The sequence below is a fragment of the Dasypus novemcinctus genome, chromosome 18 (genome assembly GCF_030445035.2).
Source record: "Dasypus novemcinctus isolate mDasNov1 chromosome 18, mDasNov1.1.hap2, whole genome shotgun sequence".
Classification (NCBI taxonomy): Eukaryota; Metazoa; Chordata; class Mammalia; order Cingulata; family Dasypodidae; genus Dasypus; species Dasypus novemcinctus.
Genome location: NC_080690.1, coordinates 52698506 through 52720203, shown reverse-complemented (window position 1 = coordinate 52720203; position 21698 = coordinate 52698506). Strand labels below are relative to the sequence as shown.

At 40.8% G+C, this 21698-nt stretch overlaps 1 protein-coding gene across 19 annotated transcripts in view; it reads right to left on the bottom strand.

Annotated features, from left to right (window-relative positions):
* Positions 1 to 21698, bottom strand: part of GARRE1 (granule associated Rac and RHOG effector 1) — a 102697-nt gene that overhangs the window by 64533 nt on the left and 16466 nt on the right. For 11 of the 19 annotated variants that reach the window (XM_058280142.1, XM_058280128.2, XM_058280148.2 and 8 more), the window contains exon 2: positions 4737 to 6042. In XM_058280142.1, coding sequence (XP_058136125.1) covers positions 4737 to 5231 — 495 coding nt within the window. In that variant the 5' untranslated portion in view covers positions 5232 to 6042. Of the gene's footprint in view, positions 1 to 4736; positions 6043 to 18125; positions 18181 to 21698 lie in introns of all 19 variants that reach the window. The other 8 variants (XM_058280140.2, XM_058280143.2, XM_058280132.2 and 5 more) reach the window with 1 other exon arrangement.

Below are 21698 nucleotides of genomic sequence, written 5' to 3'. Positions count from 1 at the left end.
AGAAACACCACAATCACAACTCATTTCTCTAACAGCAAGACTGTAAGGGTAAGATACCCAGGTTAAGGGGCAGAGTCATCAATGAGTATAGACAGGCTGGGATTCACCCAAACCTTGCCTGTCCCAGAGCAGGGTAGTAGAGCACACGGTCAGCAGTCATGGTTTCTGAACATAGGTGTCACTCTGAGCATATCCCAAACGGCTAGAAGTCAGGATCACCTGGGGAGGATTAGAAGCATGCACTGGCCACCTTCAGGGATGGGACCAGGAAATCAGAACTTTGTTCTAGGTTTAAAATGGTCAAGCAGGGAAGCAGGTGTGGCTCAAGCATTTGAGCTCCTACCTACCACATGGGAGGTCCAGGGTTTGGTTCCCGGTGTCTCCTAAAGAAGTTGAGCAAGACAGCAAACTTGACACAACAGGCAGGCACAGTGAGCTGATGCAACAAGATGACACAACAAGAGACACGAGGATAACATAATGAGGGTGACACAACAAAGCAATTGGCACAAGTGATTAGGTACTTCTCACATCAGAGGTCCCGGGTTCGGTTCCCAGTGCCTCCTAAAAAGAAGACCAGCACAATACAAGCAAACCCAGCAAATGCAAACAATGAGGGAGGTGGGGAGAAATAAATAAAAGAAATCTTTAAAAATATAAAAAAATAAAATGTAAAGTAAAACAAAATAAATAAATAAAACAAAACAAAATAAAATGTCAAGCACTTGAATACTCATGAATTTGGGGCTTTTCTCATCCACTGTTCTGGGCTGAGCTCCTGAGAGGAGGTCCTTGCCTAGCCAGTCAAGTTCAGGCAGGCCACAAACCTCTTTCCTCAGAGATAAATGTTAAAGAGCCTCTTAAAGACCTTGCTGATTAAACCCTAAAAAAGACCAAATGCCTAGCCACTTCATCTCAATTGGTGAATATTCCCAGAAGAGACACCTCTGTGGCTAAACTCCCTGGCAATAAATAAAGCCCGAAAACAATAAATACTTCTCTGCAGAAAAGGTACATGTTAAGTTTGCAGGCCTATACTTGGCAATCACTTGCAAATCAGTTGTTTGTACCTTAGAACTGAATTATAGATTCTAAAGGTATCAACAGCACTTTCATTTCCAGACTAGCCTTTGTAAGGCTGTTTAGCCTATTATGTACAAAAACATAGCCGTATTTCTAATATCCTAAGTGGCGCTTCAGTAGGGAAAGCCAAGTCAAAATTCCAAACCATGACACCAGGAAATATTTCCCCCTTTCAGCTCAAATGCTCCAATGCTGGTTCTAGGAAAGGGCAAAGTGGTGCTACTGCAGTCCAGTGGCTTCCATTAAGCCCTTGCTCCTCATGGGTGATACACTGTTCTCTAGTTGTTCTGACCTGGTAGAAGGCACTTGTCTTCAGGGTTGGACAGCAGTCATACAGGTCTAGCTCTGCCTCCTCTCAAACCTGTAGGCACAGCCTGAAGAAGAGCTCAACAATATTCAGGCTAAAATGAAAGCCTTTGGCATTATTTTTCAAACCACTCTTACCTGAGATCCTAAATAAAAGTTAAAAGTGCTTATGCCATTATGGGCTGGTAGCTGTAACAGTCCAGATCTAATATTGTTCAATACTTTGAGAAAGGTCAAAGTGTTCCCAACTGCTCTCTTGTCACATTTCTCTGTAAAGCAGCAACCAGGCAAAATGGCAGCCCAACATCATGGTTCTTTATGTAAAACAAAGACCAGAGCTATACATCTGTGCATGCAAAGGTATGTAGCTACATATGTAGTCTAGCATGGCATGCACCAACCAACAGTGGTCACTTCTGAGCAAAGGAATGGGATGGGAAAGGGTTAGGAGTTTAAATTTCTTTGGAGAAGTACATGCACATTTTATGTTTGAAATTTTTAAAAATAGATATTTTAAACTGACAAGTCGTTTTGTAAACGCTTTAAACGATAATCTTCCTGAATATAAAATATGATCATAAAAATAATCAGAAACTATATTTGAATATATAGGTCCAAATTAGAATTATTCAAGGAGGTTATCATACGTTTATACCACAAGGTTCAGCAAACTATGGCCCATCAGTCAAACACAGCTCAATAAACAGGCCCACAAGGTAAAGATGGTTTTCACATTTTTAAAGAACTGAAAGAAAAAAAATCCAAAGAATACTATGTGATAGAGATCATATGTGGCCCATGAAGTCTAAAAATTTACAGGAAAATTCTGTTGATCCCTGATTTACATTAATGATGCTGGGTCTGTTCAAAACTAACTCTAAATTTCTCTTGGAAAAATGAAATCACATTTAGACACAATAAAAATGTCTTATTTTTTAATAGCCTACCTCTTTTTTTTTAATCTACAGGAAAATAAGGTGACTTCTTCAGCCACCACAACCATCAGACTTGGCTCAAAATACTGGTGATTACCTAAAATCAAATTCAGACCCAGTGTGGGGAAAGGAACATTCTCCCTCCTGACTAGCACCTCATGTCCAGGAACCTAACCTCTTACATGCTGGTAAAATGTACAAAGACACATGGAAAAATGGAAAAATCAGTCTAAGATTAATTCTCTGAGCAGCTAAAAACTAATAAAAGATATTTATCAGTCAAATGAGTATAACAGATCCCAGTGTAACAACCCATTCCCTAAATTAAGACAAAGAAAGAGGTCGTCTTCATTCTGAATGAAACTTGTATTCTAACCTTACATTCTAATTTGGAGCTCTGAAAAAGGGAGAATATTTCATTTTGACTATCAAAAATCCCTAACACATGTGTAGAATAAAAATCAAATGCTTCTGTAAACGTGCAAATGTTCTGGGAAAAAAAATAATTTATCCTGAAAACATTCATAGAATTCTGTATTTAACCAATGATTCTAAATAATGATAATTTGCAAATAAGCTATTAATCATATTTGGAAAACTCAGCACCTACTATGTACTTCCATCCACCAACACTCTGCATTGCTGTATAACACCTGCCACAGACCATGAAGAACATCATCGAAATATTACTAATGGGGAAGCGGCTTTGGCCCAATGAATAGGGCGTCCGCCTACCACATGGAAGGTCCATGGTTCAAACCCTGGACCTCCTTGACCCATGTGGAACTGGCCCATGAGCAGTGCTGATGCGCACAAAGAGTGCCGTGCCACACGGGTGTCCCTGTGTAGGGGAGCCCCACATGCACGGAGTGCACCCTGTAAGGAGAGCCGCCCAGCGCAAAAGACAGTGCAGCCTGCCCAAGAATGGCACCGCACACATGGAGAGCTGACACAACAAGATGACGCAACAACAACAACAAAAAAAGGAAACACAGATTCCCGGTGCCGCTGATAAGGATAGAAGCGGTCACAGAAAGAACACACAGTGAATGGACACAGAGAGCAGACAACTGGGGGGGGGGTAGATAAATAAATAAAAAATAAATCTTTGAAAAATACATTACTAATGGGAAGCAGATGTGGCTTAAGAGATTGGGCTCCAGTCTACCATATGGGAGGTTCCGGGTTCGGCTCCTAAGGTCCCCTGGTGAAGGTGAGCTGGCTCGCATAGTGAGATGACCCAACAACAACAAAAAAGAGACACAGAGGAAAGACAATGAAAGACACAACAAACCAGGGAGCTGATGTGGCTCAGGCAATTGAGTGCCTCTCTCCTGTGTTGGAAGGTCCCAGGATCAGTTCCCGGTGCCTCCTAAAGAGAAGATGAGAAGAGAAGACAAACAGACACAGAAGAACGCACAGCAAATGGACACAGAGAACAGACAGCAAGCATAAGCGGCAAGAGGGGGGAAGTAAATAAATAAATCTTTAAAAAAAAAAATTACTACTAACTATGGTCCATAGCTTATATTTGGTATATTTTTTCCATACACCCCACTATTATTAACATCATGTATTAACACTGCACATTTGTTACAGTTCATTTGTTATAGTTCTTATATTTATACTGTTAACCACAGTCACTATGCACTTTTAACAGTATGTCATCTGGAAATTAAGTTCCAATCTGAAAATTAAAAAGTAAAGAATGTAAAATAGGGAGGGGAAGTGGGTAGGTTACATGGGAATCTCCTATATTTTCGACACAATATTTATGTAATCTAAAACATCTCGAAAAATAAAGAAAAGGAAAAAAAGCAAGTAAAACAAAGCCTGATTTGTTTGTTTCTATTTAATAACCTTTTAACCTACTTAATTCAAAATTAAGGCAATTCAGAACCTGGTACACACAAATTTTTCACAAGGATGAAATATCAACAGAAACATGACAAAGATCACCAATACAGGGAAGCGGACATGGCTCAACTGATAGAGCATCCGTCTACCATATGGAGGGTCCAGGGTTCAATCCCCGGAGCCTCCTGACCTGTGCAGTAAGCTGGCCCACGCGCAGTGCTGCCACACGCAAGGAGTGCGCCCCGCAAGGAGAGCCTGCCCAGGAGTGGCGCCACACACATGGAGAGCTGACACAGCTAGATGAAGTAACAACAACAAAAAAAGACGCAGTTTCCCAGATATAGCCTGCTTGCCAGATAATGCAAGTGGATGCAGAAGAACACACATGAATGGACACAGAGAACAGACAACGGGGGGGGGGGGCGGAAATAAATAAAATAAATCTTTAAAAAAAAAAAAATCACCATTACAATGAGTTGGGAAAACTGAGACAGCATTCTCACTTACCTCTGGAATATATTTTCCTACCCAAGTAAGACACAGAAGATACTCTACCTCAATGTCCTGGAGACTGAATTCCTTCTGATCAGTAAAGTTTGCAGCCCCAGCACTAAGTTCCATCAGCATCTTGGCGATCTCGGGCTTTATGGCCGAGGTCAGGCGGCTGGCTGCTTCCATGACATGCTCCTGCACATCTTTGAGCTGCATGGCTGCCTTGGAGTAATGAGAGTTCCTGAACACAGTGCTGAAGAGGTCTGTGAGGAAAGTACTGGCACGGCAGAAGACGTTAAGGGCATCCAGGTACTTGGAGATGCCCTGCTGGATGTCGGCAATGGGGGTGGAGTGGGACATGGCATGGTGGCAGCTGCCTGCAGCAGTCAGACTACCCAGGGGGGCGGTGGTGCTTGTAGATGCCAGGGGAGTGCTCAATGCTCGGCCCAGCTCAGGCATTGGATACTGCTGGTGCTGTTGCACCTTCTGCTTGGACCCGCCAAGCAGGAAGCGCCGCTTGTAGTCCATTTTATTGTCCTGGGCACTGCAGCAATGCATGCGGGAGGGAAGTTGTCACAGAGGCCGTGAGTGGATCAGGGTTCTGATGCTTTTTGTTTTCCCCAAAAAACTGTGGTTAGCTATAAAAATAGTGGAGTGCTACAAACCTACATTTTAAAAAAGGCATTTCCATGAGGCAGGTGACCATGAGATTCAACATAGGTTTGAGAAAGACAACAGGTTTACATAGTTAATTTTTCAGTATTGGCAAGGTCTTTGACGTAAAATAAAAGTGTATCCAAAATGCTGTGTAAGAACTGTTTAGCATTCCACTCTCTTAATAAAAAGATATGCTTGCTGAGAAAAATGTTTACATATAATTGCTTGCAAGAATATCTTGATACTTCTATTTACAATGACAGAAAAATAACTTAAGTTTTAAAAATGTAATATAAGGTATTATATGTAATATCATGTGTCTTCAATATACCAGAAAAGTTAGAACCCAAAAATCCACATGCTGATCAACAGCAATTTAAAAAGCAGTACAGAATTACTTCACACTGAGCCCTTTAAGAAGATGAAACCTCTGCAGAATTTTGACAGAGCCTGCCTGCCAAACCCAAATATCCCTGTAAAGCTTCTTCTTAATGCTGAAAGTTTCCAGATTTCCTCTAATATTTTCTGAAAACAACTCTTTTTAAAAACTCGCGTTTGTTATTGTAAGTCTTCTCCTCTTTTCCTTTTGTTGGCTGAGGTAGCAGTTTCCTTGTAATATTAATAAGAGGTGCTTCCAGAATGGGTTGGCCCTTAATTGTAAAGTCTGAAGCAAGAATGCACAGATGTATTTCTAAGGCCTCTAAGTCATTTCCTGTCAGGGAAAAAAAAACATAAGATAAAATCAGTAAGGTTACAGGACGATGAGTAATTCTGGAACGTTAACTCTTGCAATGCTAACATCCACACAGCAAATAGTTATTATCCACACTGAGTGAAGTAAGAAATTATATTATCACTTTATAAAAGCAGTTTCAACAGAGAGACCTGAACTACGAAATGATGACTGTTGTAAAACAAAATTAACCCAACAAAATAAGTTTAATTCCACACCCAACACTTCACAACTAGAGCTAACAAGTGACAAGGGAACGCAGTCTGGATTAAAGAGTGTTCAGTATTCCCTTGCTTCCCCCTCAAAGGGCTCACAAACCCACAGATGACTGGAGGAGCACTCAGATTATGGTGAGGGCTGTTGATAAATAGAACACTAACAAAACTTTAAGGGGGTATCTGAAAAGGGAAAGATGGGCAAAGAGTAAGAGAAATCTGGAAGGTTTTTATAAAGACAGTGTTATTCTGAAGTAGGCCTTGATTACAGAGGTTTTAATAGGTGTAAGAACCCCTCACTGGGAAGTGGACTTGGTCCAATGGATAGGGCGTCCGCCTACCACATGGGAGGTCCCCGGTTCAAACCCTGGGCCTCTTGACCTGTGTGGAGCTGGCCTATGAGCAGTGCTGATGCATGCAAGGAGTGCCCTGTCACGCAAGGGTGTCCCCCGCGTAGGGGAGCCCCAGGCACAAGGAGTGTGCGCTCTAAGGAGAGCTGCCCAGTGCAAAAGAAAGTGCAGCCTGCCCAGGAATGGCACCACACACATGGAGAGCTGACACAACAAGATGATGCAACAAAAAGAAACACAGATTCCCGGTGCCACTGATAAGGACAGAAACGGTCACAGAAGAACACAGTGAATGGACAGAGAGCAGACAACCAGGCGGAGGGGATGAGAGAAATAAATAAAAAATAAATCTTTAAAAAAGAACCCCTCACTAGGTAGTGTTTTAACTTAACCTAGTCCCATTCCACCTTCTCTAGCTCCATGGTAGGTTTGAAAATTAATAGCTGCAGTCATAGGAAAATCAGCAGTCTGGCAGCCACTGAAGGGTTCAAAACTGGGTTCAAGCTCTTTCAAAGCCTCATTCCCAGGAAATCATCTTTATATCACCTGTCTGATGGTTCCCTGGAAGACCTCACCTCAAGACTCTGTATTTGACTTGACTAGGAGTTTACCTGGGAAAGGAGGAGAATCTGATTTCCAGAGCTGCTACAGTATATTAGTAAAATGTCCAGTTTTTAAAAATTAATACATACAAAGAAACAAAAAAGTATGGCCCATACAGAAGAAATAGAAATAGTCCCTGAGGAAGCCCAGGCATTTGTCTTACTAGACAAAGATTTTAAATCAACTATATGTTCAAAGAACTAAAGGAAATCATGCCAAAATAAGTAATGTGAGAAAGATATCTCACCAAGAAAAGAATATAACAAAAGACAGAATTTTTTTAAAAGAACCAAATAGAAATTCTTGAGTTGAAAAATAACTGACATAAAAAATGACTCAGGGGAAGTGGATTGGTCCAACAGATAGGGCGTTCACCTACCACGTGGGAGGTCCAAGGTTCAAAGCCAGGGCCTCCTGACCCGTGTGATGAGCTGGTCCACGCACAGTGCTGATGTGTGCAAGGAGCGCCGTGCCACGCGGGGGTATCCCCTGAGTAGGGGAGTCCCACCTCAAGGAGTGAACCACGGAAGGAGAGCTGCCCAGTGCAAAAAAAGTGCAGCCTACCCAGGAATGGCACTGCACACACAGAGAGCCGACACAGCAAGATGATGCAACAAAACGAGACACAGATTCCCGGTGCCGCTGACAAGAATACAAGCGGACACAGAAGAACACACAGCGAATGGACACACAGAGCAGACAACTGGGGAGGGGGAGGGCGGGGAAGGGGAGAGGGGAAAAAAAAAACTCCATTAAAAAAAAAATGACTCAGGGCTTCTAAGTATATACTCTCAAATAACTGAAAACAGGGACTCAAACAGATGCTTGTACACCAATGTTCATAGATCAGTATCATTCACAATAGCCAAAAAGTAGAAACAAACCAAGTATCCATTGACAGACGAATGGATATACAAAATGTGTTATATCCATGCAACAGAATACTTTTTAGCCATATAAAGGAATGAAGTTCTGATGCATGCTACAAAATGGATAAACCTTTAAAACATTATTCTAGGTTTAAGAAGCTACACACAAAAGAATAAATATTGTATGAGTCTACCCATATGAAATATCTAGAATGAACAAATTCATGGAGACAGAAAGTAGATTAGAGGTTACCAGGAGCTGGGAGGAGGGAGAAATGGGGGGTGGGAATTGTCCCTGCTTAACGGGTCCAGAGTTTCTGCTTGTGGTGATAGAAAAATGTTGGTAATGGATGGTGGTGATGGGAGCACAACATTGTGAATGTAATTAACAACACTGAATTTTATACTTGAAAATGGTTAAAATGAGAAATGTTATGTTGTATATATGTTACCACAATAAAAAGTGGTTAAAACAGAAATTCTGTGTTATATATGTGCTACACAATATTTTTTTTTAATTACTATAGTACTCAATAGATCTGATAAAAAATCAGTAAACTTGAAGACCAGTCAATTGAGACTGTCCAGCCTGAGGGACAGGAAGGAAAATAAATAGTTTAATAAACCTGTGAGACACCATCAAGCATATCAATATACATATGATGGGAGGCTCAGAACAGGAGGGAGAGAAAGGAGCAGAAAGAATATTTTGAGAAATAATGGGTGGATGTGACTCAAGCAGTTGAGTGTCCGCTTCCCACATGGGAGGTCCCAGGTTCACTTCCTGGTACCTTCTAAAAAAACAACAACAAACAAACAACAAGCAAAGAAATGAAAAATCCAAGTCAGAGGAGTCAATGTGGCTTAGGGGTTGAGTATCAGTTTCGCACATATGAGGTCCTGGGTTCAATTGCTGGTCCCAGTACCTCAAATAATCATAAGAATGGCCCAAAACTCCCAAATTAAAAAAAAAAATCTACATATACAAGAAGCTAAATAAATTTCAAGTAGGATAAACTGAAAGACATCCAAACTTAGATACAATATAATAAAACTGTCAAAAGCCAAAGGAGAATCTTGAAAACAGCAAGAGAGAAACAATTTATCATGTATACAGGACTCTCAATAAAGTTGACAGTTTCCCATCAGAAACCACGGAGACCAGAAGGCAGTGGGATAACATATTTAAAGTACGTAAAGCAACACAGAGAGCTGGTGCAGCAAGATGACACAACAAAAGACACTGAGGAAAGAAAATAAGAAGACATAGCAGGAAAGGGGAGCTGAGGTGGCCCAAGAGAGTAAGCACCTCTCTCCCACTCCAGAAGGTCCCAAGATCAGTTCCTGGAGCCGCCTAATGAGAAGATAAGCAGATACAGAAGAACACACAGTGAACAGACACAGAGAACAGATAATGGGGGAAACGGGGAATGGGGAGGAGAAATAAATAAAAAATATATCTTTAAAAATTTTTTACATAAAATAAAGTGCACAAAGAAAAAAACTGTCAATCAAGAATTCAAGACCAGGCAAAACTACCCTTCGAAAATGAAGGAGATTCATAGCACCACTACTCACAATAGCCAATAGGCAGAAACAGATTAAACGTTCATTAAAAGATGAATGGATAAACAAATGGTGCTATGTATACAAAGGAATATTACTCGTCATAAAACAGTACTAATGCCTGCAACATGGATGAACCTCCAAAACATTAAGCTAGGTGAAAAGTCAAACACAAAAGGTCATGTTATTACATGGTTCCATTTATTAGAAATATCCAGAATAGATAAATCTATAAAGAGAATGCAGATTTTGTGACTGCCAGGGGCCGGGGAAAAACTACTAAATGGGTAAGGGATTTTACTTTGAAGTGACAGAAATGTTTTAGAACTAGACAGAAGTAGTGGTTGTACAACACCGTAAAAATGCCACTGAAACTTTAAAATGGTTGATTTTAAAACCTTTAAAATTAAATTTTAAGGGAAGCGGACTTGGCCCAGTGGTTAGGGCATCCGTCTACCACATGGGCCTCCTTGACCCGTGTGGAGCTGGCCCATGCGCAGTGCTGATGCCCGCAAGGAGTGCCGTGCCACTCAGGGGTGTCCCCCGCGTAGGGGAGCCCCACGCACAAGGAGTGAGCCCCATAAGGAGAGCCGCCCAGCAAGGAAGAAAGTACAGCCTGCCTAAGAATGGCACTGCCCACACGGAAAGCTGACATCAACAAAGATGACACAACAAAAAGAAACACAGATTCCCGTGCCGCTGACAACAACAGAAGCGGAAAAGAAGACACAGCATAGACACAGAGAACAGACAACCCGGGCGGGGGTAGGGGGAAAGGGGAGAGAAATAAATAAATCTTTAAAAAAAATTTAATTTTAAAATTAAAAATTGAATGGATAAACAAAATGTGGTATATATATATACAATAGAATACTATTCAGCTGTAAGAAGAAATGAACTTGGGATGCATATGACAACATGAACGAACCCCAAAGATATTATGTTGAGTGAAACAAGCCAGATACAAAAGGACAAATATGGTATGATCGCACTGATATGAACTAAATATAATGAGTAAACTTATAGAGTTAAACTATAGCATAGATTAGAAGGAGAGAGAATGATTGGGGAATAAAATATGGACTAGAGTGGACTTACTGGTATTCTACTTTAGACTTATTGTGATTCTAGCAATGGAAGAAATATTGATGTGGAGACAGTCGCCACAGGAGGTGCTGAAGTCAGGGAAAGGGAAAAAAAGAGGTGTAATATGGGGGAATTTTCGGGACTTGAAATTGTCCTGAATGACACTGCAATGACAGATACAGGCCGTTATATACCCTCCTATAACCTACAGAACTGAGTGGGAGAGAGTGTAAACTACAATGTAAACCATAATCCATGCTTAGTGGCAATGCTCCAAATGTGTTCATCAACTGCAAAGAAAGTACCACACTAATGAAAGAAGTTGTTAATGTGGGGAAAGTGGGAAGTGTGGATGTGGAGCATATGGGAATCCCTTATATTTTTTTGTGTAACATTTTATGTAATCTAAGTATCTTTTAAAAATAAATTAAAAATATACCGGGAAAAAAAAAGGAGACAGACTGTGGATTGAGAAGGGGAGCTGATGCTAAATATACATAGAATGTTTAAAAAGGTTGACTATAATTATGCAGAAATGCATAGAATTGATGGTAACACATTATAATGAGTATAACTAATACTGCTGATTTATAAATAGGTAGTCTAGGGAGGTTAATGTTAACTGAAAGACAGGATAATCTAGGGACTAAATAATATAGTTATTTTGGTGGTAGATGAGGATTGTGGTTAATACAAATACAAGGATGTATTTGCATTAAGAATATGTTGATACATGGGAAAAATACAACTAATGTAACACAGACTACAGGCAACAATAATATTGTATTATTTTTGTAGCAAAGGCAAAGAAAGTACTATATCAATGCATACTAAAGGTAAAAAAAAACGAATATGGGATCTAGTTTTATGAGATGTGAACATGATCAATCATTTTCTTTTCCATTTTCTTCATTAATAAGGAGACCTTGGTCATTCATTTAACCAATCTGTGTCATTTAATCATCTTTCAAGCAATTGAGTTTGTTTTCAAGATGAAATAAGACAAATGTGCCTGTATAGAATTTTTTTTTTAAGATTTTTTTTTTCTATCCCCTTCCCCCTGCCTCCCCAGTTGTCTGCTCTCTGTGTCCATTCGCTGTGTGTTCTTCTGTGACCACTTCTATTGTTATCAGCGGCACCGGGAATCTGTGTTTCTTTTTGTTGTATCATTTTGCTGTGTCAGTTCTCCGTGTGTGCGGTGCCATTCTTGGGCAGGTTACACTTTCTCTTGCGCTGGGCAGCTCTCCTTACGGGGCGCATTCTTTGCGAGTGGGGCTCCCCTACGTGGGGGACACCCCTGCGTGGCATGGCACTCCTTGTTCGCATCAGCACTGAGCATGGGCCAGCTCCACACGGGTCAAGGAGGCCCAGGGTTTGAACCGGGGACCTCCCATGTGGTAGGCGGACGCCCTATCCATTGGGCCAAGTCTGCTTCCCTGTATAGGATTTTTAAAGTAATGCTTCCACATTTTGTTAAGCTGACTTTTGTCTGTTATTTTATTTTTTGAAGGTAAAATAAAATTTTAAAAAAATAGTTGATTTTATATTATGTGGCTTTTAAGTCAATAAACTATATTTTAATGAAAACAATTAAGGAAAAATTAAGACATTTCTACAAAAACAGAAAGTGAGAAAGCATGTTGCTAGCAGTCTGCTGTGAAAGAAATTCTAAAGGGAGTCCTTCAAAGTGAAACGACGACACTAGACAGTAACTCCAATCCATAGGAAGAAATAAAGAACAGAGGTAACATTAAATAAATATAAAAGATAGTATGAATATGTTGTTTGTAACTCCTTTTTTCTCTGATTTAAGACAATTGCACAAAGCAATAATGATAAATCGTGTTGACAGATACACACGCAAAATGGATTTTGCTAATTGCATCCCTGTGGGATCATTTAATATGCTCTTCTGTGCCCTGCAAAACAGTACTTACATTTAGAGTCTTGATTAGGTTCAGTTCAAGTTTTCTTTTATATCATTAATAGACCATAGGTGGTAGTATCTGTTTGTCTCTTTTGTGATGTTAGCAATCATTGAGAATCACTGCCTATATTCATTAATTCAGAGGTGATATTCTTTTTTTTTTTAAGGATTTATTTCTCTCCCCCGCCCCCAGTTGTCTGCTTTCTGTGTCTATTCACTGTGTGTTCTTCTGTGACCACTTCTATCCTAATCAGCGGCTCTGGGAATCTGTGTTTCTTTTTGTTGCGTTATCTTGCTGTGTCAGCTCTCTGTGTGTGTGGCACCATTCTTGGGCAGGTTGCACTTTCTTTCGCACTAGGCGGCTCTCCTTACAGGGCGCACTCCTTGTGCGTGGGGCTCCCCTATGCGGGGGACACCCCTGCGAGGCAGGGCACTACTTGTGCACATCAGCACTGAGTGTGGGTCAGCTCCACATGGGTCAAGGAGGCCCCGGGGTTTGAACCATGGACCTCCCATGTGGTAGGCGGATGCCTTATCCATTGGGCCAAGTCCAATTCCCCAGAGGTGATATTCTAATCTTCCATTCTTTGACCCAATATTTTCTTCTATAAAGAGAAATGTCCTTTCATCAACTATTTAGTTACCCTGGAGGTACAATTCTAGTTGAATGAAATGTCTTATTCTTCTCCTGCTACCTTTTTTTAAAAACTAATTTTCAAAATAAATTAGTACTTAATACTTTCCAAAAGTGACCAATGAAAAAGTCTGCTTTTGGAAAATCATCATGAACACATTTGGCATATTTCACTCCATTGCAGTTATTATTCTTGTAGATGTTCCAATGATTCTATTTGGCCAGTTGCTTCAAAGTCCTCTTTTTTTTCCTCATTAGATTCTTTTTTGTTTTGTGGTTTTTTTAAAGATTTATTTTCCACCTCCCCCCACTCTGCTGTTTTTGATGTCTGTATCCATTCACAGTGTGATCTTCAGAATCTTTCTTTTTTTTTTTTTTAAAGATTTATTTTATTTTATTTAATCCCCCCCCCCCCCCCCAGTTGTCTGTTCTCTGTGTCTATTTGCTGCGTCTTGTTTCTTTTGTCTGCTTCTGTTGTCATCAGCTGCACAGGAAGTGTGGGCGGTGCCATTCCTGGGCAGGCTGCACTTTCTTTAGCGCTGGGCGGCTCTCCTTACGGGGCGCACTCCTTGCGTGTGGGGCTCCCCTATGCGGGGGACACCTCTGCGTGACACGGCACTCCTTGCGCGCATCGGCACTGCGCCTGGGCCAGCTCCACACGGGTTAAGGAGGCCCGGGGTTTGAACCGCAGACCTCCCATGTGGTAGACGGACGCCCTAACCACTGGGCCAAGTCCGTTTCCCTTTTTTTTTTTTTTTTTTTTTGGTCTTCTTGTCTCATTTTTCTCCTCTAGCATTCACCGGGATTCGATCCTGGGGACCTCAAATGTACAGAGAGCTTCCCTGTTAGCTGTGCCACTTCAGTTCTTGGTTTCTGCTGCACTTCACTTTGACTCTCCCCTTCATTTCTCTTTTGTTGGGTCATCATCTTGCTGTGTGACTTACTTGTGCGGGCAGTAGCTCATCACGTGGATACTTTCACCACACGGGCACTCAGCTAGCCACATAGGCACTGACTCACCACATGGGCCCTGGCTTGCCGTGCAGGCAGGCTTTCTCTTCTTCTTTTTCACCAGGAGGTCCCATATGGTAGGTGGAAGCCCTAATACTTGAGCCATATCCGCTTCCCTCTAAATCCTCTTGATAGGCCCCAGAATCTCTGGTAGGTTTCTTGCATTCTGGTATGACCAGATGTTCCGGGCTCATTTTATATTCTTTCTGCCCTAGACCTAGACCTAGGCATTTCTCCAATGAGTTCTAGCTCCTTTAAATGGAAAATGGTATTTATATAGAAACCCCAAAATGGACCCTAGAGGTGCTCAATGCTACTAGGATGGTGAACAGAGTAAAGAAGCACTTACAAAAAAAGGAAAACACATCATGGGTTCATAATGATGCTTCCAATTCAAATTCAGGACCATGGGGATTTATCTGACCTTTTCTATGTGACATATCCATCTCCTTTCTTCCATAGTGAAAATTCCAAGTCCCAATGTCAAGATGCCCATTTGCTTTATTCCCAATACATATACAACAGTCTGAAAACATTAGCACTGTTGTAAAGGAAACAGAAGAGACAAATCTGGATGATCCTAGAGGCTCATTTCCTCCCTCTTTTGGCAGCTTCCCACACAACTGGCTCAACAGGTCTGAGAAGGCTCAATGAAAGAACAGGCTGACACTCATCACTGAGTTCTAAGAAGGCCACTTCTCCAATCACAGAGTTTCTAAGAGGATAAGGTCCCTCTCTACTCTAACTTGGCTAATGTGTATGTATTCTATGTATGCCTAGCCGAAGCAATAAATAGATTATTAGTTCTTTACTATTACTCTCCTAGTCTTTTTGTTTTAGGAGGTACTGGGTTTGAACCCAGGACCTCATACATGGGAAGCAGGTGCTCAACCACTAGCCTACATCTGTTCCTCAATGAGAGTTAATTTTGTTTTCTTCTAAAGATTTATTTATTTCTCCCCTCTCCCTCCACTGTCTGCTCATTGTGTCTATTCACTGTGTTCTTCTGTATCTGCTTGTATTCTCATTAGGTGGTTCCGGGTACCAATCGTGGGACCTTCCAGAGTGGGAGAGAGGCAATCATTCTCTTGTGCCACCTCAGCTCCCTGGCCTGCTGCATCTCTCATCATCTCTTCTCTGTGTCTCTTTTTTTGTGACAACTTGCTGCATCAGCTCTCCGCGTGGGCCAGCACACCCACACAGGGCAGCACTCCTGCACTCCTCCGTGTCTCTTTTTTTGCGAAACCTTGCTACATCAGCTCTCTGCATGGGCCAGCACTCCCGCACGGGGCAGCACACATGTGCGGGACATCAATCTGCATGGGCCAGCTAGCCACACGGGCCAGCTTGCTTTCACCAGGAGGCTCTGGGTATCAAACCCTGGACCTCCTATATGGTAGCTGGGAGCCCAATTGCTTGAGCCACATCTACTTCTCCAAGAGTTGGTTTTTTTGTTTGTTTTTAGAAGGTACTAGGGGGAAGCGGACTTGGCCCAATGGAGAGGGCGTCCGTCTACCACATGGGAGGTCTGCGGTTCAAACGCCGGGCCTCCTTGACCTGTGTGGAGCTGGCCCACGTGCAGTGCTGATGCACACAAGGAGTGCCGTGCCACGCAGGGGTGTCCCCTGTGTAGGGGAGCCCCATGTACAAGGAGTGCACCCCGTAAGGAGAGCCGCCCAGCACGAAAGAAAGTTCAGCCTGCCCAGGAATGGCGCCGCACACACGGAGAACTGATGCAGTAAGATGACGCAACAAAAAGAAACACTGATTCCCGTGCCACTGACAACAATAGAAGCGGACAAAGAAGAACACACAGCAAATGGACACAGAGAACAGACAACCGGGGGGGGGGGGGGGGGGGGGGTGGCGGGGAAGAGGAGAGAAATAAATAAAATAAATCTTAAAAAAAAAAAAAAAGAAGGTACTAGGGGTCAAACCTGGGCCCTCATACATGGGAAGCAGGCACTTAACCACTTGAGCAACCTCTGCTCCCCTCGAATGTGTTTTTAAACAAGCTCCCCAGGTGATTCTGATACATGCTATAATGTGAGAGCCTAACTGGTGAGTGTTTGAAAATTGCTGCCTGCTGAAAGCCATAAGGATGAGGACATGATCATGGATACCCAAAGATGCTAATTATATAAGTTCTAATTAATGAAATTCAGGTATTCTCATTAATACTCCTGTTCATTCAAGAATCCAGAAAAGGGGCACCCTCACCCTATTCCATTTGAGAAGTGGCTTTATTTCTAAGAACCGAAAAGTTGGGTTAGACAACTATTTGTATCATATGTGCTTCTAAGAGGACTACTTAAGTCCCGCAGTCAAGCCCGTGGTTCTTCTCCAGGCAGAGATAACAAACAAGACCCTTAAAAAGATGAAAATTAATTTTTACTGATTTTTAACAAGTAAAATCCTTGTTTACTTGATCCTTTGTTGATTTTGCTGTCATCAAAAACTAGAGGGAAATGGATTTGGCTCAACAGATAGAATATCCGCCTACCACATGGGAGGTCTAGGGTTCAAACCCAGGGCCTCCTGACCCGTGTGATGAGCTGACCCATGCGCAGTGCTGTTGCACGTGTGCCACACAGGGGTGACCCCCATGTAGGGGAGCCCCATGCACAAGGAGTGTGCCCCGTAAGGAGAGCCGCCCCGCCTGAAAAAAGTGCAGCCTGCGCAGGAGTGGCACCACACACACACAGAGCTGACGCAGCAAGATGACGCAACAAAAAGAAACAGATTCCTGGTGCCGCTGACAAGAATAAAGAACACACAGCAAATGGGCAGAGAGCAGACAACTGGGCGGGGGGAGAAGGGGAGAGAAATAAATAAAAAATAAATCTTACAAAAAAAACCACAACTGACTAGAGACTGCATTGAATTCCAGGAAATATGGATCTAACCATTCAAGTTCTATAAAACTCAAATGAGATTTCACTAAGAAATAATATGCAAAGAAAATGATGACACCAATTTGAGAAGCCGCCTCTGTAGCAGATCATAATGTCCCCTGGCAAAATTCTGTTGGAAGTCAGGTGATGAGGACACAGAGATTTACCATACTACTTGCTCTACTGTTGAATATGCTTGACCATTTCTATAATATAAAGTTTAAAATCTCTATACATGAGCACACAGCACCTGGATATAACCTCATATTTTGTATAAATATAAAATCCTTCCCAATGCTTGCCAATAATTTTCATATGCTTTTCCGTCCTATTTATTTACCTGAAGAGCTAAAATATGCTCAGTCCGGTTAAGGATTTTTTTTTTTCCTTAAAAATAATTTTCACTGATAAAATAGTCACCATTTAAAAATCCAATATTGGTCCTGCATGGAGCTAAATACATAGTGAAAGACTTCAGCAGTTAGCTATAGTAAAGACTTTTAAGACTAAATAATGTATTCCCAAGTTTTAATACTGCTAAGATTCTAAACATGTAGCAGAAAAGGACATTTTAGCAAGGAAATCTCATCATTTCAACACCACAATAATTTGCAAAAGTCCCCAAAGGATTAAAATTGAACTCAGACCTAATTACATCATTTAAAACATTCCTTTCTGCAATCAAAGCCACCAGCAATTTCTATTTCAAACAATAACACAAAACATACTTGAAACTAGACAAGGTTAAGTATAAAAGATTTTCTTATCCCCATAATTGGTAAGATAAGAAAAGGGGCCATCTGAAAAAATCTCCTAAAGTGCTTCCCTTTAGAGGCAGGAGTGCAGGGCATAAAAAACAGCCTTGGGGGGCCAAGTGACTGGGTGCAATCCTGGCTCTGCCACTTACCAGCTATGTGACCTTGGGCAAGTTCTTTAACCTCTCTGTGCCTCAGTTTCATCATCTGTAAAATAGGGATAATAACAGCAACTACTGTTATTGAGTTAAATGAATTTATAAAAATAAAGCACTTAGAATAATATGACACATATTAAGCACTATATAAAGTGATAATGTTATTATCATTCTTACAAAACAAGCAGAAATAAGCAGAACTTGTTTTCTCTGCTTGTCCCTGGAAGAGTTATTGACAAGAAAGGTCTTGCAAAGTCACCGAATTCCTGAACTAAGTAGGGAGGTATCACATGATTTAGTGATGCCTAGCTCCTACTTAAAGGGACCAAGCGGATACAATGAGAAATTTTATCCTTGAATTCATTAAACTTTTCCATTTCGCTAAATATTGACAGCTTTGATTTGTGAACAGAAAAAAAATTTAATCGATTTCAATCTTTAAGCCAATGGAGAAAACGGAATGGCAAGCAGTCCTCATCAGCAATGACATGACACAAAGGAGCTTCATTTCAAGATGCCACGCTAACTAAATAGCCACAGTCACTAACCTTTCCACCTTCGCAATGACATAAAGATATTCACAAGGAAATTATAGCAAAATAGTAAGAGAAGGTCTGAATAGCCATAGTTTATTTAAATGCCAGCCACTTTCTAGAAGATGGAAAGATAACAGAGGAAACTGTATTACAAGACAGATCAGAGCAGAGTTAGCCACTTCCAGAGCAGGCAGAACCAAAGGAGGGCACAGAGGCAGAGCCCTTTTGCCTGGAGGAGCTGGATAAATGTACAGCTGGTAGTCAGCTGGTACAGAGATGAGGAGTGGGGAAAAAGGATAATCAACTGGATCTCATCCACACTTCCCCCTCATGATCTCTGAATCAGTCAACTCCCACTGAGGTAAGAGGACTGCTGGAAAAACAGCAGAACCTCCTGCCAATTACCTATATAACTAACTCAGCCCCCAATCATTAAGGATCATCAGATAGTGGAGGAAAACCAAGAAGACAAAAAGAACTAAGGTGAAAAAGCAATCAGACCCCAAAGAAAACTGTATTATAAGTCCCAGAAAAACAACTAAAAATAAATTCTAACTGGTATCCTCAGGGAGATGTGAGAAGCAGAGCAGACAACGCATCCTTAAAACAAAAGCAAGAAACAATTATGAAAGCAGAATCAAGAAAAAATTCTTAGAAATAAGAAATATGATTTCCAAGATAAAAAACAAGAGGAGAAATAAAACAAGGATGGTGTAAGGTGTAGGGGGACAAACATATATATTTGCTTATATTTTTTAAAAAATGGAAGAATAAACCAAAAATCAACAACAACAAAAAGTTTACCTCTAAGATATGGGGAAGAACAAAGGAAAGGAGGGAAGCCAGACTTCAACTTCACTTGATCTACTGTGCTTTATGGTTTTATCATTAGAACCGTAAGTATTTTATATAATTTAAAAAACCAAAATGAAATGTTAAAAAAAGTCCTAAAAAAAAAACAAAAGAAGGAACCTAAATATTTATCAAGTTGGTGCGTAACCCTCAGAAAGGATTAATTCAAGTGTTTTTAAAACAATGCTATGTACCTCCCTCTGGTGTATATATAATCCCAAGGAGAAAAGGAAAGATGAGGAAAATTTAAACTTATTCAACAATCTTAATATTTGTGGTGATACTGGTACTATTTTGAAACTATTATGTATTATAGAGTAAGCAAACAAGCAATTGTGGTAATATCATTAGGAACCAAGACTGTCATCATACAAGGGACACAAATATAAAATACATCAAATAAAAGTCCTTTAATCAAGGAAAATGGATGTAGCTCAAGTAATTAAGCACCTACACCCCATATACAAGGTCTCTGGTACCTCCTAAAAACTAAAATGAACAAAAAAAACAAACAAATGAAAATACCAACTCAGGGGAGCGGTGTAGCTCAGGGGTTGAGCACTAGATTCCCACATATGAGATCCCAGGTTCAATTCCTAGCCCTGGTACATTAAAAAAAAAAAAAAAAAAAGTCCTTTAATCCTTCATTTGATTGTAAATATCAGTATGAAACCATGATTTATCTTTTTTCTCATACCAGTTATAATGAATATCCCTAAAATCATTTCCCACCAAAAATAACAAAGCTCCTTAAAGACATGCTTGATTCCAAATCTGAAATAGGAAATGAATAGGATATGCCCAGGATTTCTTGGCATGGCAGAAAGTAGGGAACCAATATAAGACTACCAAGCTCACATCAAAAGGACCCAGGAGTCAACTTGAAAACAATGTTTTTTCTGTTTTATTTTGTTTTGTTTTTCATTAGAGAAGTTGTGGGTTTATAGTAGAGATGTTAAGGGACTGAGCTATTATTCTGAAAACTGATAAGGGGGAAAAATCAAGCCTTTTATCCTGCCTTTTCTGATTAAAAAACTGTTTTTTAGAATACCTTATTTGAGAAAGTTCTTTATTAAAGAATACCAGCTAATAAATACAGAAAAAATGCTTTTAAAAAACCAACCCACCATTTTGCAACCCTAATGAAATAATGGATCTAGCCAATGATTATCAATTAGGTGAAAAGTTGTTAAACAGTTAGGGGAAAACTTGATGGGGAAGTTTATACTAAAGGCTGGAAAAAACCTGAACCCACTGATTAATTTTAACATCATTAAAAGTGGCACTAGACATCCATACTGCACATCCTTCAGTTCTTCCAACACATCAAGTTCTTTGCACAGCTATTCCCTCCTATCTGGAAAGCTCTTCCCTTCCTCATAGGTATAATGCTCCTTATTATCATTTAGCTCTCAGAATAAATGTCACCTCCTCAGAAAGGCCTTCCCTGACTAGCCTGCCTAAACTAGGGTCACTCCACTCCTATAATGTTGTGTTGTCTGAATGACAGCTAGCAATTATTTTCCTCTATTTGCTTGTATAAATCACACCAACTGGCATGTAAACTGTTAAGAACAGCAGTGGCTTGTTCACTGCCTGTTCATAGCACTGAACAAGCACACTTGGCTTCAGCACAATGGTGCCAAGTGTGTCGGCAGACCCTCCATAAATCCAAAATACAAGAACCATTGATTATTTTACTCTATTTGCAAATCCAGGAAACTGACTCCTGTGGCAAGCTATCCCTCCACCCATCTGGCCACTGATCTGCTATGACCCGGCAGTGGTTGCAATGTCTGTGACCTTAAGTGGTCACAATGAGCTATGAGGGAGAAGGTAGAAATACTGGAATCTGCTTCCAAAGTCACAACCAGGTAACAAGACCATCAACACCTTCCTCATGAGCTCAGGCTTGCTCTGGGCAGAGAATGCTGGCTATTTCTCTGGGGAGCCAGTCCTTTATCTTTTACATCTGTTTATGGAATCTTTCACTATAGACACAGACTTTTTTTTCCCTTTTTTCTGTAGCCAAATATGTTCCTCTTTGCCTTTATGGGCTCAGGTTTTGCAACCTACTTGGCTTTGTCCAAGTAATGATCAAATATAGATGAACTCTCCAAGGAAGATATACAAATTGCCAGTAAGCATTTGAACAGATGATGACATCATAAGCCATCAG